Below are 17,546 nucleotides of genomic sequence, written 5' to 3' on the forward strand. Positions count from 1 at the left end.
ACCACATTTATTTTAGTAATGTAAACGCAACGCGTCCTGGACCACACTGAAGGACGCCTACTCAACTGACGTCCTCTATCTTAAAGCAAACTTGGCAGGGATTTGTTTTCCTGTCTCCGGATCCAAAGCTGTTTAATAACAGGATAAACAAATTAATTTGTTCTTCATGTGAATTAAAAAACGTAATCCACCTCCTGTTTGTTTTTCCTGTTTTTCCCCGTTCGTCTAACCGCTTTCCCTTTTCAAATCGACAAATAGAATAATAATTGAACCAAAACCAGAAGCTAACTTGTTTTTCGCTTGTCTGTCAGAAGCTAAACGTTGCCGGATAGTTTCTTCTTTCCTATCAAGTTGATAATTTTTAGTTTTGCTGCGCTGCTCGACATGATGAGCTCAAGATTTATCAGGAGGATGACTGCTTCAGTCCAAACAGTATGAACCCGGACTGTGTGTGTGTGTGTGTGTGTGTGTGTGTGTGTGTAACAGCTGATCTATTGGATGTGTAGAAGAAAACAAGAACATTATTAACATTAGATCTCGACCGCTGCTGTCAATGAAGTTATGCTGCTGTGTGTCTCGCGCGTAAATGCGCACAGCTCCTCTCAATGGAGAGACGCATCTCTCTCTCGCTCTCTCTCTCTCTCTCTCTCATATAGACCGGCAAAGTGAGATGTCCTGACCACTTGTGATCGGATCAACCAGAGACGGATGTCAAAACCAAGTGTAAACAGGGCCCACGCCCGACTTTCTGAATCATTTCCTTGTCTTATCAGTACTTTAAACGACATGTGCACACCATCACAGCCCCCTTGTATGACTGTAAATTTCCCGCGGAAGCCACATATTTAGGAATTATTTCTCTTCTTAAGCATTTAATCGCTGTCGTTGCGTCATCTTGCCTTGCGGGAACTCCTCAACCCATTTTGAGAACTGAACTATAAAAACCAGAGGATACTTATATCCCTGGCATATGTACAAAAGGTCCTGACAGCGGTGATAGATGTTTTTGTTTATGCCATCACTCCACGCGGTATGTGGGCCGGATCTGGGAACCGAGTGGGAATGAGGTTTTAGGCTTTAGGGTTGCTTTCTTACAAACAATCCCGCCGTATAAACCTGAAATCTGTGTGTAGCGGCTGACATCTTTATATCCAGTCAATGCTGCATTAATTACCGTCAGATCCTGACTGATCAGCTGTTAATGAATTTACCTCTGTTGTGCCACGTGCGTAAAAGCGCACATCACTTTCTCTCAATTTAAAGACAGTTTCAGCTGCTGTGTGATGCTGCAGGTGTTTAATAAAGTCAAGGAAAAAAGAATCTGACACAAGCAGCTGTGGGCAAAAAGCAGAACATCAGTGCTGATGTTTCTGCAACATCCTGGACGTTAATGTAAAATTCAGACGTTAATTTAACACGTTTCACACCCGTCTGTGTCACATTAATAACTGTAACCTATTCTGACGGACGTTTCAGCTGATTATGTTATAGATGCGAAATACTAGAGAAGTAAAAAAAAAAAAAAAAAAAAAAAAAGCAAAATGCATGCAAGTTGGAGCTCTGCTAATTAAAAGACGCAATTTGAGGCTTTTGTGCTCTCTGCAGTTTTCATTATGGATCAATCTGTGTGTTGAAACGCGGACAAAAGCCTGAAAAACTGTGAAATAAACTTTACTACATGTAATGCATTCATAGTCTGTATGTGTCTTGTTATGAGCAGCACTATATTCTCACTCTTAACTGTTATTTGTAATTATTTGTGCTATTGTTGATGTTGTTTTCTGGGTTGAGGTGTTATAATCAATATATTTTTTGTTATATTTTATATGTATGGTGTTTCAGTGTGGAAATAATAACATCCAGTAACAGCACAGCTCTTTTATTTTGAAGGCGGAAGTTAAGAGTGTGTAACCCTGCAGCTGTAACCGGCTGCTTGACGCAGCTGGATTTCTGATTTTTCGAGAATCACGTGATCTGTGGGAGGGTCAGTTAACTATAAAGCCCAACCTTTTCTTCTTCTTCCCTGTCAGACACACTGAGAGTCACTGCAGACTATTTTACTTTCTGTCCGGAGTTACCAGCCTGCTGCCATAATCGGACCGGGAAACAACAACCACACAGTAAGTCTGAAGGAAATAAACATTTTATTCATGTTTTGTTGTTGTTTAAAAGTGAATATTTAGGCAGCAACTTCAGCATAAATCATCCTACAACTGGGAATAGTCTACATTTCATATCCATTGATGGTAATTATATTCTTACTAACGCTTGTCTTCACAAACATCATATTGTATTTATTAAGGGAAGGCAAATAATAAGTCTGTGCACATTGCGTTTCATGTATTTATTTATTTATTTATAACTTTTCGAAATGTGAGGCAGCAAACAGCCCTATTCCACTGCTGTAGTAATCCATATTATTACATACTTATTAGTATTAAATAACTATATAAGTTGCATTGTTATAATCTAATTCAAATATATTTTCAAATTTGATGCTATTTGATGCTAAGACCTACCATTGAAATTATGGATCAAAACTGGTAAACTGTCAAACTGCCAACTAAGTAACCCGGTAGTAATAGTATTACTCAGCATAACCGCCTTATTTACAGTGATGGTTTTCAGACTTGTCACTGTTTTTTGGGGCTTTAATCGCGCAGATGGCCCAGTGGCAGGAACTGTTGAGGCTTGACTCAGCACTGCAGGGCCAGGTGAGCCGACTGTATGAGAGGAAATTCCCCCGAGAGATCCGTCACTGTCTGAGCGTCTGGATCGAGAGCCAGGACTGGTGAGTCTGGGAATAATACACGGTTGATTTTAAGATTATTGCACTTGATTTATTACCTGGAATAGCATACGATACGCTTATAAATGACGCTGTATTGTTAAAGATTAAACCAGTGCTTCCAGTTTTGGCTTGTGACACTTTATAGTATCTAGTTGTGGCTCCTTGTCATGTTCTTCTTCTTCTGTTTTGAACATATAGTGTATGTCAAATATATAAAACATGATCAGAAAAGATGACAAACAAAACTAAAACCCCCACAAAAGCAGAATGTATTCACACACACACACACACACACACACACACACACACACACACACACACACACACACACACACACACACATATATATATATATATGTATATATATATATATATATATATATATATATATATATATATATATATATATACACACACACATATATATATGTACAGTTGCATTTACGGTAAACGGTAAAAAAAAATGTCGATCAATGTTTCAAAAAGCCTAAAGATATTCAGTTTACTAATATAGAGAACTGAAGAAACCAGGAAATATTCACATTTGAAGCTGGAATCAGAGAATTTAGACATTTTTTTCCTTAAAAGAACGACTCAAACGGGTTAGAGAGGAATAAGATATATCAGGCTTTGGATAAACACACAGTACTTGTAAGTAAGATGAGTTATTTGTTAGTTTGGTTCTGCACATGACGTTAATTGATGATGAGAAAAATAAAGAAAATCATCAGCCAAATCTTCTAATTGGGCAAACAAGAAAAGAAAAAACAACAATTATCTGCACAGAAACACATAAATCTATATATAACTACAGTATATAATGTTTATTATTACTATATAATAAAAGGAAGGAGAGGAATATCCCCAAAAACATGAAGAATAAGGTAAATATGTGTGTTGTGTTCGGTAGGCTAGGCAACCAGATTAAATCCGGTGAGTCAGAGGAGGAACTTCTCCCAGAAATGTGTTAAATTGCTGATTGATCGTCTATCATGTTTTTGTTTTTTTGCTTTTCAAACTCACCCCCTCCTGAGATCAATCACTCTGTTACTCTGATCAGTTATGACAGTCAACAGTCACAATCCTTAAATTAATTATATATATATATATTTATCTGTTGATTTGCTTTTTTTTTTTTTTTTAGGGATTCGGCAGCTGGGAATGAAAATAAAGCGAGAACTTGTTTTGATGCACTACTGAAACATTTGGAAGAACAGTGGAACATTTCTATCCAGAAGCACAAGATTTTGCAGGGACCTGATTTTCCAGGATTAAAGAACTACTTACTGGTAGGCTGTTATAGTATACCAGTATACCAGTATACCAGTCAAAGGTTCGGATACACTTCTGTATGTGAACTGAATATTGTTTTGTTGCTGCTTTTGAGACGATGTTCCTCACTTTTACTTTGGAGAATAAACACGACTTCAGTTTAAGTTCATCTTATCTTTTCTCAAAGTAAAATAATTACGACCTCTCCTCTCTTTATGTGTCTTTATGTCCCGTGTAGGAGAACTTTGGACATGATCCGCTGAACTTTGCCGTTATCGTCTCTGAATGTCTGAAGGAGGAAAAGAGAATCCTTGTTTCCGCCTCCGCGTCACAGGTGAGATCACAACGATATCAGTAAAGATGATCAGCAGTCGATTTTTAAACCGGTTTTGTCGGTAGAAGAGATGAAAAGTCTGTGACGGCGTTATGTCAAGACTGCAGATCAAACGCCTGAATAAAGATTTTTCAAATTTGGCTTTTATTCAGTTTTACTATTTTATTTCTACATCTAAACCTTCAGATGTGTTTCTGGTTGTTGTAGTGTTTCAGATCTGTTTCATTCTGTTAAAAAAAGGAATAAATACACACTATGTGGAGCTTTTTCTTCTTCTGTTGTGTTTAATGCCGTGTTTCTGTGGTGAAACTTGCACTGTTAGCGTGAGAGTCTCTTTTGTTAGAATCTGGTTTGAATGACACAAAATAAAGTAAAAGCATGAAATTAATCTCTTTGTCAGGGTTGCGGTCGTCCGACCATGGAACAAACATGGAGAGAGTTGTACAAAAACGTTGAAGAACTGAGACGGCAGACTTCGGTAAACTCACTCGGACTGTCTCTCTCTCTTTTCTTTTCTTCTTTTTTTTGACATCACACGGTTTATTGGTTTGTATTTCACTGACTTTACCATTTATTTAACTCTGATGCAGGATATAAAGAAGGAAATTAAGTCACTGGAGGCCCTGAATGAAAACCTCGACCATATACAGAAGACCTGGCAAAGCGAAGGTTAGTAGGAGAGAGAGAGAGAGAGAGAGAGACAGAAACAGACGACTGGTTTGGTTTGACTTCCTGCTTCATCTGTGTGTCATTTGTCGTCTCCAGTGGAGCAGCGTGTTGGATTGGCTGTGTCTCGTGCTTTTGTGGAAGATGAATGTTTGAAACGGGCCAAATTTATCGTACGAACAAAGCAGGTACTGTAGACCAGATGGTGTCGACAGCGGCACAAACTCTTAAAGCATCTTCATCTTCAAAGTATGTCTGTATTTTGTGATACATTTTGAACACTTCAGCAGATTTATTACATATTTATATATTAGAGAGAGACGCAACAAAGGTTCCCAGACTTGAACCAGGCATTTTAGAGCTCCAACTATTAGTCGATTAATCAATTAGTTGTCAGCTATTAATTAATCACCAATCGATCAATCGTTTTCTAAGAAAAACTGTTCGTCCTGTCGGTTGGGACAAAACAAGACATTTGAGGATGTTGTCTTGGTCTTTGAGAAACAGTAATGAACATGTTTCACCAAACAACTAATCAATTAATCAAAAAAAATAATGAATATATTAATTGATGATGAAAATCATTTTTAGATTTTTTCTTTTATCATTCATTAACTTCAGCTTCCTTGACCTGCAGTATGTCAAAGACACATAACAACAGTCTGTTCAAAGCTCTAACAGTATTGTTTTTACATATTGATTTTTATTCCAGGCAGTTTTTTCCTCCCGTTAAATTCAATCAATGCAAAAACTCATTGTGTTTTACAAAAAAATGCTCAAATGCTTGATATAATGTAATGATTCGAAGCCACAACAATTTCTACATTGATTAATTAAGTATCTTAATTAGATTTCCTCTGTAGATACCTGAAACAGTTCAACATCAACATTGATGCAACAGAACCAGAGATATCATCTTTTTTTTATTCCATGAGTTCTTCTTCCTTGTTAAAACCCGGTGCCTACATTACCCACAACGCAACTCAAGAGATGAGGAGCAGCTGCAGAGACTTCATACACCTGGAAACACACTTTAATGTGGGAAATTTAAAGCTTGTTGTATTTGTTGTTTTGTCTTGCAGATGGTGCTGCAGCAGATATTGAACATTTTAAACTTGGCAAAGCAGGTTGTGGAGACTCTCACAGCTGTGGAGCTGCCTGAGTGGAAGCACAGACAGCAGATGTCCTGCATAGGAAGTCCAGCTGACACCAGTCTGGACCATCTCCAGAAATGGTAAGAAAGCACTTTAGCTTTTCATCTTCCATGTAGAAGATGTTTTGTGTTTCTGTCCCACCTGTCGCGTTTAATGACAGATGTGGTGTTGTGCGTGCCTGTGTGTGATTATTCTGTATGTGCAGGTTCACAACTGTGGCAGAAGTGCTCCAACAAATACATCAAGAGCTGCAGAAACTGCAAGAACAGAGCAAGAAATACAACATCACTGATGACTCCAACCTCCCTGGACTCCCAGATATTGAGAAATTCACACTGTCCTTGTACAAAGAACTTCTCACCAAGTGAGTCATGGCATCGGGACTCTTCTGTGTTTTATACATACACACATACACACACACACACACACACACACACACACATCTCTTTATTGTTGACGTGTTTTGTTTGTGTTCTTGCATTGCAGGGCTCTAGTGGTTGAGAAACAACCTATCATGTCGAGCTTGCCAAATCGCCCCCTGATACTGAAGACCAGGGTGCGATTTGCAGTGACAGTGAGGTAAGACGCCATAAAATACATTAAATAGAAGTTAAATAATTAAATAAAAACACAGATTCGGTTGGTCTAACCTAGTGTGTTAGTTAGTGAATTATTCAAGCTTTCCAACCAAGTAGGGTCAATTTGATTTGGTAGTTAATAGCAAAACGTTTAAGCTATGCTAACTGTTTCATGTATGTGAATGGAGAATGCTAATACCATTAGCGCCATACACCGGGAGGTATAGTTAAATAAAAACACAGATTCGGGTGGTCTAACCTATCTTGCTAGTCAAGCTTTCTAACCAAGTAGGGTCCGTTTGATAGATTTAGTTTATTCCATGTCAGCAAAACGTTTTAGTGATTGAAAATAAAATGGTATTTGAGCTGAAAGTGAGCTGTCAATCAAACGTGATCCAAACACGCCCTCACAGTCCTCAGAAACTGTTTGAGCAGCAAAATGAGCTTTTTTTTGAGCTACGTTTTCTAATAGTTATGAATGTTTATTTTCATTCAGAATTTTGTGGATGTTTAATGAGACACTCAACTTTGATATCACATATGCATTTTTATGATTTCAAGCCACATTTCCGGAGGCTTTAACACCGTCGCTCAGTTTTTTCTCCAAATCACCTGTAGAGTGATTTCAGGTCATTCACCTCACAAGAAATGAGCTTTTGTTTCATGTACAGTACTTCAAATACAGCACTGTACTGTAAGAAGTTACTGTTGCTGTAACTTTATAACTGCTCTTTGTGTTGAATTATTACTGTAATGTTATCGTTTTCTAACTGTAAGAAATACAAAATGTTCCACATGTTAAAAATAAAGCAGACATGAAGCTGTAATGTTTTGCAATTGTGATGCTGAATGCAATTTCACAAAATCCACTCCCATATTATTTCACTTTTACTGTATTTATGTATTTTAAATCATGTTTTTTGTTGATAGTGTGTCCCTTTCCTCATCGTTGTCCCATTTGTTTTGTATTGTTATGTGGTGAAGCCAAAGATAATTTTCCACAATATGGACATTAAAGTTCCTAACTAACTCATTTCTCACCACCAACAGACTTTAAAAGTGTTAAAAGAGGACAAAAGCTGTATTCAGTTTGGATTCACGGCAGTAATAATGGAACCTGTTGGTATAAACAAACCAACACAGCAAAAAAACTGTCTGCAGAAACCTTTTAAAACCACTTCCTGCAGCTGACATCACTTTTCACCATCTTATCAGCTCATTATGTTTCAATAAACTGCTAAATATGAGCTAATAGGAGTCGACAGCAAGACGCGAGAGTAGCATATTTAAAATGAAATGAATGTTTATTTGTGGATTATTCCATCAGTATCTGTTTTTTTTTTCTCTTCTCAGGTTCTTAGCAAACCTCCCAGAATTCAAGTGCCGACTCCAAGTCAAACCTGTGTTTGACAAGTAAGTCAAATAAACTATAATTATTTTACATAAACAGAAACTTTTGTTTTCCTCTAAAATTTTTCTGTATCCTTTTTCCCCTTCTGATAAATAAGGGATGTTGAAGAAGTCAAGACAGTTAAAGGGTAGGTAAACCGGTCGATTGTTTATATTATATTGCATAAATCGTTATAGACTGCTGATTAACTTTGACACATTTGTCTGATGTTGTCGTAGGTTCCGCTGCTTCGATTTCACCGTGGATAACAGTAAAGTGTTGGATGTGGACGCGCCGGAAGGAGGCTTGGTGGCAGAGTTTGGGCACATGGTATGTAACGCCACAAACTCTTGAAGCTTAAGAAATATTAAACCTTTGAAATCTGATTTTTTTTCGGGGGGTATCTGTGTGTTATTAATTAAACATATTGCTTTGTATTATATGAACAGTACATGTAATATAATTCATGCATCTCTTGAGCTAAACAAACGTAGAACGGTATATAACGGACACATTTTCTCTCTCTTTTTTTTTTAGTCACTCAAGGAAAGCAAAGTGAAAACTAAAGGAGCAGCTGAGGTACGAAGAGACGTTCTCATTCAATTAAACAGGCCTTATTATGCATTTTGTTATTTTCTGTTATTTATATACTGTTATAATGTTGTATATCGATGCTAAACATGGTCCAAGTTCCAAAACAAACAAAAGGGGAGCCACTGGTGGGTTTTTTTGCCTCACTACTTCTAAGTGCTGGTATATAGTCATTATTAGGGCTGCAACAAATGATTACTTACTAGGGGTGTGCCCGAATACAAATACATTATTCGGCAAAGCACAAATAATGTTTTTTTTTTTTACAAATATTTGTTTCATACAAATATTTTAAATAATATTTGTTAGTTGGAAGTCTGTCTGCATGAGGCGATGAGTAAACTTTTCTCCTTCGTAAGGTAGTTTATTTATGAACACTTATTGTAACACTTGAATTTTCTAAAATTAAAAGCGTAATAAAAACAAAAACACTTTTATTCGAATACAAATACAAATAATTTTGCTGCCTCGACAAATACAGATACAAATACAATAACCGGGCTCTCTGCACATCCCTATTACTTACAATATTGATTTATCTGCTGATTATTTTCTCGTTCAACCAATTAATCTTTTGGTCTATAAAATGTCAGAAAAAAATGAAACAATGTCATCACAATTTCCCTAAACTGAAGTTAACATATTCAAGAGTGTTGTTTTATTCAACCAGAAGTCCAAAAATATTGAGCTTTATACATATATATATATATATATATATGTTTAACAAAAGTATCAAATAGTCACATTTGACAATGAAATTTTGGCATTTTTGCTGAAAAAATGACAGAAGATTATCCAGTCATCAAAATTGTTGCAGATTAATTTTCTGATGATTAATTGTTTCAGCTCCAGTCATTATACAATTAATGTCTCTCTCCTCTTCATCAGAGTCGTCTGGGAGTCACTGAAGAACTCCACATAATTAAATTTGTGACGGAGTTTCAGTACGCCGGACTGGAGTTTAACATTGAGGTGAGTTTCAACTGTTTCTGAACTTGTAAATATTGGATTAGGAGAAGAGAGTGTTGGAAGTTTATTAAATGGTCTCCTCCTGTGTGGGTCCAGGCCAGCTCGCTGCCTGTGGTTGTCATCTCCAGTACCAGTCAGATCCCCAGTGCCTGGGCCACAGTGATGTGGTACAGCATGCTGTCCACCAGTGAACCGAAGGTAAATCCACCATCACACTGCAGCGCTCTCTTTAGCTGCATGCTGAGACACATCCAGTGTTGGAGAGTAACTAAGTACATTTACTTGAGTACTGTACTTCAGTATAATTTTAAGGTACTTGAGTATTTCCTTTTGATGCTACTTTATACTTCTACTCCACTACATTTCAGAGGGAAATATTGTTCTTTCTACTCCACTACATTTATTTGACAGCTTTAGTTACTTTTCAGATGAAGATTTGACACAATGGATAATATAACAACAATATAACAAATACAACACATTGTTAAAGATGAAACCAGTGGTTTCCAACCTTTTTGGCTTTTGACGTCTTACAAAAAGCAGTGTGTAGTCGGGGTCACATTTCACATGTCTATGAGTTGTTAACAGCTCCACCAAATAGTGATTTTTCCCTCTAAACTTCTCACATGCTTTCATTTCAATAAATGTTCAAATGATCCAATATTTCACCAAAAATCAAAGATTAGAGAAAAAGTCCAAAAACTGAAAACAGATTTGTGTATCAGAACTTTGTTTTTTCTTCTTTCCTCTCCCATTAATCATCTCACCACCCCTCAGATTTATCTGGTGACCCTTTGGAGGGGCCGGACCCCTAGGTTGGGAACCACTGGACTAAACTAGTTAACTGTATATAAAGTAGTTGAAACTAGCTCCACCTCCAGCAGCTACAACAGTAACATGCTGCTTTAACACTGATGCTTCACTACTAATAATCTAATGATGTCATGGACTTTTACTTGTAATGGAGTATTCTTACATCGCTGTATTGGTACTTTTACTTAAGTAAAGGAGCTGAAAACTATCTGAAAACAGTCAATTGAGTTGAGTTTTTTCTGTTTGTACTGTACATGTTTTACGCTACAATAAAGACCTTCGTTTATCTTTCATTCTCATGTTCAGACGGTACCATTTTCTTTCTTTTTATTGTAGTAGATGAGTGAATATTTGCAAATTTAAACTTGTAGTTAAATCACATTTTCACGACCAGCCAGAGAGGGGCACATCCCTGTGACAGACAGTGAATTAGGATCATTTTTTCACTGCAGCACAAACAAACTGTAGTAAAACTCTTAACTTTGTTCTGCAGAACCTTTCATTGTTTGTCGACCCTCCTCCACTCGCCTGGCAGCAGCTGTCGCAGGCTCTGAGCTGGCAGTTTCTGTCTGTTGGCAAACGAGAGCTCAATGAAGACCAGCTCTCCACGCTGAGACACAAAATTGTGGGTAAGTGTTTGACCGTCTCGTCCAAGGAATTGCAGCATGGCACTCTCTAGTGGTTGCTTGCTAAAACTCTTGTTACAGAGGTCTTGTTACTTCAATGTGACACTAATATATACAGTATTTCTGTAGAGACTCAGTATTGTTATATTGTAATTGCTTGCAAGTATTTGTGAGCAGCTCAGAATAATTTCTTTATTATTCAACAACAAAAGTCACTGTTGAGGACAGTTCAAGTTGTAAAGCTGTCATCTGTGAACTTCTTTGTCAAAAAAACAGTTTGACATTTTGGGAAATACGCTTATTCTTTTTCCTGCCGAGAGTTAGATCAGAAGATTGATACCATGCTAATGTTTGTGTGATAAACATGAAGCTACAGCCAGCAGCCTGTAGAAGAAGCTACAGCCAGCAGCCTGTTGTAGAACAAAGAATGGAAACGAGGGGTAACAGCTAGCCTGTCCGTACAAAAACCAATGAGTAAGAACAACATGTTGTTGTTTTACCAGGAGTTAAGTGAGTATTTCTTGGCTGGGTGCAGTGACTTCCTTGAAATCTCTATGAAGCTACTTTGTTTTTTTTCATTGTTTGAACAAAAGAGATATAATGTGATTGTTAGTGAGCTTTTGAGGTGCTTGTATACAGAGTTTGTTCCTCCTTAGACAGAGCCAGGCTAGCCGTTTCCCCCCCCTGTTTCTAGTATTTATGCTAAGCTAAGCTAACCGGCTGCTAGCTGTAGCTTCATATTTCTCGCACAGACATGAGAGTAATATTAAAGGTGCAATATGTAAGATTTATGTAAGAATTTTAGTTTGAAACATTCAAAAATTAACTATTAATTAAATTATCAACAGAATGTCAAGAAATAACAGTTTTGACAGTATGTCAAAGACATCTATGTCTTAACATGCTAACCAACTAGCCCCAGCCCGTCCTATCTCGTAATACAACTTTGTACCTCAAGAGGCGATAATGAGTCACTGTCCAGTCTGCCCTCAGTCCAACATGAGAGGGTGAAGAAGTAGCACTTTGTCTTCTAGGTTAAATTTATTCAAGCAAATGTTAGCTCAACGTTAGCACTGAATTGATATTGCTATCATACTTAATCAAAGTCCTAGTTACCTAGTTTGCTAGCTTACAGAGCACTGATAATGCACTATTGATTCAGCACTAATGTAGCATAATGTAACGGTGATATGCTGCCCCCTGTTGGTTTGGAGTGTGGAGTATGAAATAACCAATTCTTACATATTGCACCTTTAAGCTTCTCATCTAAATCTCTGCAAAAAAACGTATTTCCCAAAATATCCAGCGACTCTTTTAAAAAAGTTATAGAAATTAAAACAAATACATGAGTGTTCATCAATAGGATTTCAGATTAAGGATTAGACAGTCAGTTGTGTTTTTAATGTACTAAAATAATATATTTTACTTTACATTTATGTTAATTTTTTTCATATTTTTCTGTAACTGTTGCGTCTTCACAGATGATCCTGATGATCTTGTTCCCTGGCAGAAGTTCTCCAAGGTGTGTGTGTTAGTTAGTGTAGTTACTAATAATATAATACCAATAAATAAATAAAATGTGACAAAACAAATCAAATGTGATGTTTTCCAGAAGAGCAGCAGTTTTTTTGTGCTTTTTTGTGTGATATTGACAATATATTGACAAAGATACATCTAACCAATCTGTAATATTGATTCTGTTTCAGATTTACAAAATGAGCATCTTTCATATTTACTGATGAGTTTGTTAGATGGATAAAAGTTATGCAATATTTTTAAATGAACCTCCTTTACTTTACTGGTTAGAGAAGAATCTGAGGAGCTTAATCTCTCTCTCTTTGCTTTCTTGTGTGGACAGAACGAAGGCGTTTGGATCTGGATTGATGGAATCCTGGATTTGATCAAAAGACACTTGGTGGACTTTTGGAAGGATGGGTAAGACTAAATAATCTTGTCTCCTGAGAATGTGGATGACGATTAAGTCACTGTTTTAACTTAAGTCTTGTCATATCCTTCATGTGGGCTTCAGGTCCATCATGGGGTTCGTGAGCAGGGAGAAAACAAAATCCCTGTTGAAGGAAAAACCGGCCGGGACCTTTCTGCTCCGCTTCAGTGAAAGCATCATAGACGGTGCTATCACCTTCAGCTGGGTCGATCACTCCAACGGCGGTACGTTTCTGTCCGAGTCAAGTCAGATTTAGCACATTTCAAATTCAAATTCAAATTAGAGTTTTAAAGCAAGTTTGCCTAATACAATACTGATGTGCCATTATGTATGAGGAAATGAGTCTTAGTGCCTGCAATAATTCCTACTCTCCTTACTGACCCTGAAGATATTCTCTTGGAACGAGACTACACTGTAAGAAAATCCACAGCCCTCGTTCCAAAGTTGCCTCAGTTAGTTAAATTGAGTCGATATATATCACATTTACAGTCACTTATGAACGATATTCCCTCTTTTTCTTCGCCCGGGACCGTTACTCGCCAAGCTGCGGCAGAGGGATACATTCACAGACAAGAAGAAAAATACGTTTTTGAGTTGTCTATACTGTCTTAACCAGATATTTTGTCTTCTTGTGTTTGCTTGTAGAGGCTTATGTGCATTCAGTAGAGCCCTACACCAAGAAGGAAATGTTGGTGGACACTCTGCCGTACATCATTTACAACTACAGCCTGAAAGTCAAAGGGAACAAGACCAGGAACCCTCTGCTTTATCTTTACCCAGACATCGACAAAGACACAGCCTTCGGACGCTACTACAGCAGTTCTAGTATTGTCTCTTGCTTAACCTTCAAATCCTTGTAATGATTCATGGATTTATAATGTGAGATTTACATAGTAGTTGAATATGAGCCCTCTAATGACCTTTATCTCTGCAGGTATGCCGACATTCGAAGAGATAAACGGCTATGTGAGGAAAATACGCGGCCATCAGTCAGAGTAAGTAAGATAATGATAAATAAACAAAAAATACCTCAGAAATAAACACTTTGCATCTACAGCTACAGCCCCATCACTGAGAAATGGTGGATGCTTTCTTTCAAAATGCGCCAAACACTAACATGAGTTCCCCCTTTAAATCATGTAGCTAGTAAGTGCCGTGCTAATTGATATTTTTGATAATAATTATGTATCAAATGACAGTGTGTAATGTGTTTACGGAGCTTTATAGCAAGTTTCAGCTCATTGTTTAGCTGTCCGGCTGCAACCTTAGCATTCATCACCCATTTGCTCAGGTCAAATTAACATTTGATTGTTGCTCAACCCATCCACAACTCACAAACTTATTGACTTTTGGGTGCAAACCACACTTTAAACCCCTTATAATCATCAGCCATAACCTCATATCCATCACTGCCTCATTCAAATAAACTGTAGTAAACTGGAATGTCACCTCAACACAGATTGCAGCATCAAAAAAGACTTTTCTTTCTACGTCAGCGCAAGACATAATTGAAAGTATCCTCACATCATCTCCAGCATCTCCAGCGGATGGTCAACAAGTCATCTAAAAATCACTGGCACTTAAAAACCAAAAACAAACTGTAATAAGAGCACATAAAATCATCTTAGACCCCACTTATCTGGCTCACCTTCTTTTCCAGTCGCCACTCTTTGGGAGGCGCTATAATTAGTCCAGCTTTTTCCTCACATCACTACGAACTCCATGCCACCATAGCCGTCTTTTGCCCCCCCTGTCAATCTGTATTGTTGTGTGCTATAACTGACAGGAAGCAGAGGAAGGATTTGCCTTTATTATTTATAGTGTATTGTTTTTTTTTCTACAGCGATCCTACGCCACCTCCCTCTCCACCTCAAGAGCTGCTCTACACGGACGTGGACATGGAAACGGAAACAGACGCCTGTGTCAAAACCGCCATCGCACATGTGGGTTTGAAACATTTCTCATAGGTGCATTGTGTCGAATTTAGAGTCGTCTAGCTGAACAGACATGGCAGAAATGGAATATAATATTAGTAAGTATTTCGTGATTCAGAATTGTACAAGACAAGAATCACGAATTTTTTTCGCCCTTTCACCCACCCCCTAACCAAAAAATGTAAAAGTTGCAAAACCAAAACAACGAGCTAAAAGAGGTTAAAATTGAAGTAGAGCTGAGGGAGGACGGCCGATTATTATTATTATCCATTTTTAATATAAAAACATTGATTAGCACAGCTTTGACAATCTCTCCAGTTGAGTAATTCCACTTTTTTTCAAATATACAGCTGGTTTGATGTTTCTCGTCTCTTCAGTTCATTTAAACGTGACCTTTTTGTTTCCTTGTAGATGGAGGATCACCAACTGATGCAGGAACTCTTCCCTGATTTACTTGACACATCTCGATCCCCTTTCTACCGCACATCTGAAGAGGAGACGCTCATCAAGTCAGGACAATTTTGTTTCCCCCCGGGAAATGTGCCAGCACCTTTTTGTCAGGATGAAACATTTTATTAATCAAGAACAAGCAATGTGTTTTGATGCATATATCAGTGAAATACAATGATACATCTACTGGGGATTTAATGTTCTGCTAGATGTTTTAAATATGTTGTACAAAGATATCGTGAATGTTAAGATGTTTGGGCGATGCAATAGATGTTTAAACTGACTGCCTCTCTATGTTCTTATGATGATTATTTGTTAATAATTGATTTGTTTTTCTTTTTGGAGATTCACTTGAATGTTTATACAAACTGACTTTGTGTCTCTCTACTGCTGTGTGTGTGTAAAAGACATCGCTGTACTGTATTTCATTTTGTTCATTAAAATAAACATATTTTTAACCCATTCCAGTGCCGAGGGAAATCACATCTTCATTATACAGCACCGAATCTACAATAATAACTTTATTTATGGAGAGAAAACAAAGAAAACATTAAGTGGTCAAATTTCTTGACTGCTTGTCTTCAGTTTTCCAGGAGTATCAGTCCTGACTAGGGCTGTAGTCAACCAAAGAAAATCTTGGTTGACTGAAATCGTACATAATCTTCAACTAATCGATTAGTCGCAGGTGTAACGGGACAGAGTGCACAGTGAACTCACATTTCTCCGTTTTGCCTCTTCAGGTTATGCTAACCTATTGTTGCTGACTCTGGAGCTAACCCCCTTCACTTTTCCAGTACTTGGGGAAACAACAGACCTGACTTTTTTTTTTTTTTTTTTTAGCATTACACTTAAGTCTGTATTGTATATTTAATGCCAGACTGAGAACTTACCGATAACCTTTTCCTCTGCTCCGCTGCATCCACCGTCACTTTCCCGCCGCTCTTTCCCCACTCGCTACGCAAACATACTAAGCATTTCCCTATTCCTAAACGTAGTTACGCTACCGATATTTAGCGTTATTTTTGGCATTAAAAAATATCTTTTGGCCTGGCGGTGATTCGTTGATATTAATACAAGAGAAACGCTGACTCAGTAGACATTCAGTACCTTCAGTAAACATTCAGTAACCGTTGAGTGCAGTTAGACCCAGCAGTGTCCGTTAGGTTGGGCGAGTTCAAAGTTGTGAAAACAACGGGGGTGTTTTGAATACACCCCCGTTGTTTTCACAGGTAATTTGTTAGTTTGTCCCTCCCGCCGCAGGAAATAATGGATTAATCCCGGAAGGCTACTGATATAGCACTTTTCTTCTTATGAAAGTAACACGGAGATTATTCGACCAATGAGAATTTAGTCGGACGAGAGCATATCGACCAACTAATCGACCAGTCGACCAGCAGACTGGTCTGACTCGAATAAACCGTAAATGTATCAAAACAATGGTAAACACAAACAAAACTCAGGATAGTAAGTGGCAGCAATGTGACTGGCTAAAATAAAAATAAATGACGAGTCTGGTAAGAAATACAAGTCATTCTCACTCACTTTTTCACAGCCTCTAAAAACTATTCAAATAAAACAATCCTAGAACTTCTTTCCTCCTCTGATCTTAAGATTTGATATATTTGATACTGAAATAGTCAAAACTTTAACCATGAAGATTAAAGCTAAAGCTAAAGCTTGACCGAACCGGTAAATACTGACCTGTGTGACACTTTCCTCATGGGAGATGACGAGGAAGCAAACCTTTCAACAGAATATGACGTGGAATGAGAACAATGTGTAGGTTATTCATAGTAAACTTTGTCTCGAAAAACATGAGTCTCGTGTGTATTATCTGTACGTTCAGTTGTTGTTTTAAGGCGACTGTCTTCAAATGTGTGTTCCCGCGACGAGGGATGTTTAATACAGCACAACACCGTCCATGTACCGGTTTGTAGTTTGTCTTATTTACTGTTCATGTGGAAAAACTTAAAGTCCCCCTTCATACAAAAATGTCAAGAAGAGCCAGTTAAAAGTCTGATTTCAAGCCTACG

General features: G+C 37.6%; 1 protein-coding gene across 1 annotated transcript; it reads left to right on the forward strand.

Annotated features, from left to right (window-relative positions):
• Window positions 1-1,528: 1,528 nt before the first annotated feature.
• On the forward strand, window positions 1,529-16,146 carry LOC121907441 (signal transducer and activator of transcription 1-alpha/beta-like). The gene is made up of 24 exons (XM_042427007.1): window positions 1,529-2,120; window positions 2,664-2,791; window positions 3,936-4,080; window positions 4,302-4,397; window positions 4,798-4,875; window positions 4,988-5,066; window positions 5,163-5,251; window positions 6,146-6,297; window positions 6,423-6,581; window positions 6,704-6,796; window positions 8,149-8,208; window positions 8,304-8,333; window positions 8,425-8,515; window positions 8,723-8,764; window positions 9,665-9,748; window positions 9,842-9,943; window positions 11,052-11,187; window positions 12,666-12,706; window positions 13,043-13,119; window positions 13,214-13,353; window positions 13,775-13,954; window positions 14,064-14,124; window positions 14,973-15,072; window positions 15,475-16,146. Exons 2-24 carry the CDS (start codon window positions 2,664-2,666, stop codon window positions 15,640-15,642), a joined length of 2,331 nt encoding a protein of 776 aa, XP_042282941.1. The 5' UTR covers window positions 1,529-2,120; the 3' UTR covers window positions 15,643-16,146.
• The last annotated feature ends 1,400 nt before the right edge of the window (window positions 16,147-17,546 follow it).

Source organism: Thunnus maccoyii, chromosome 11 (genome assembly GCF_910596095.1).
Source record: "Thunnus maccoyii chromosome 11, fThuMac1.1, whole genome shotgun sequence".
Taxonomy (NCBI): Eukaryota; Metazoa; Chordata; class Actinopteri; order Scombriformes; family Scombridae; genus Thunnus; species Thunnus maccoyii.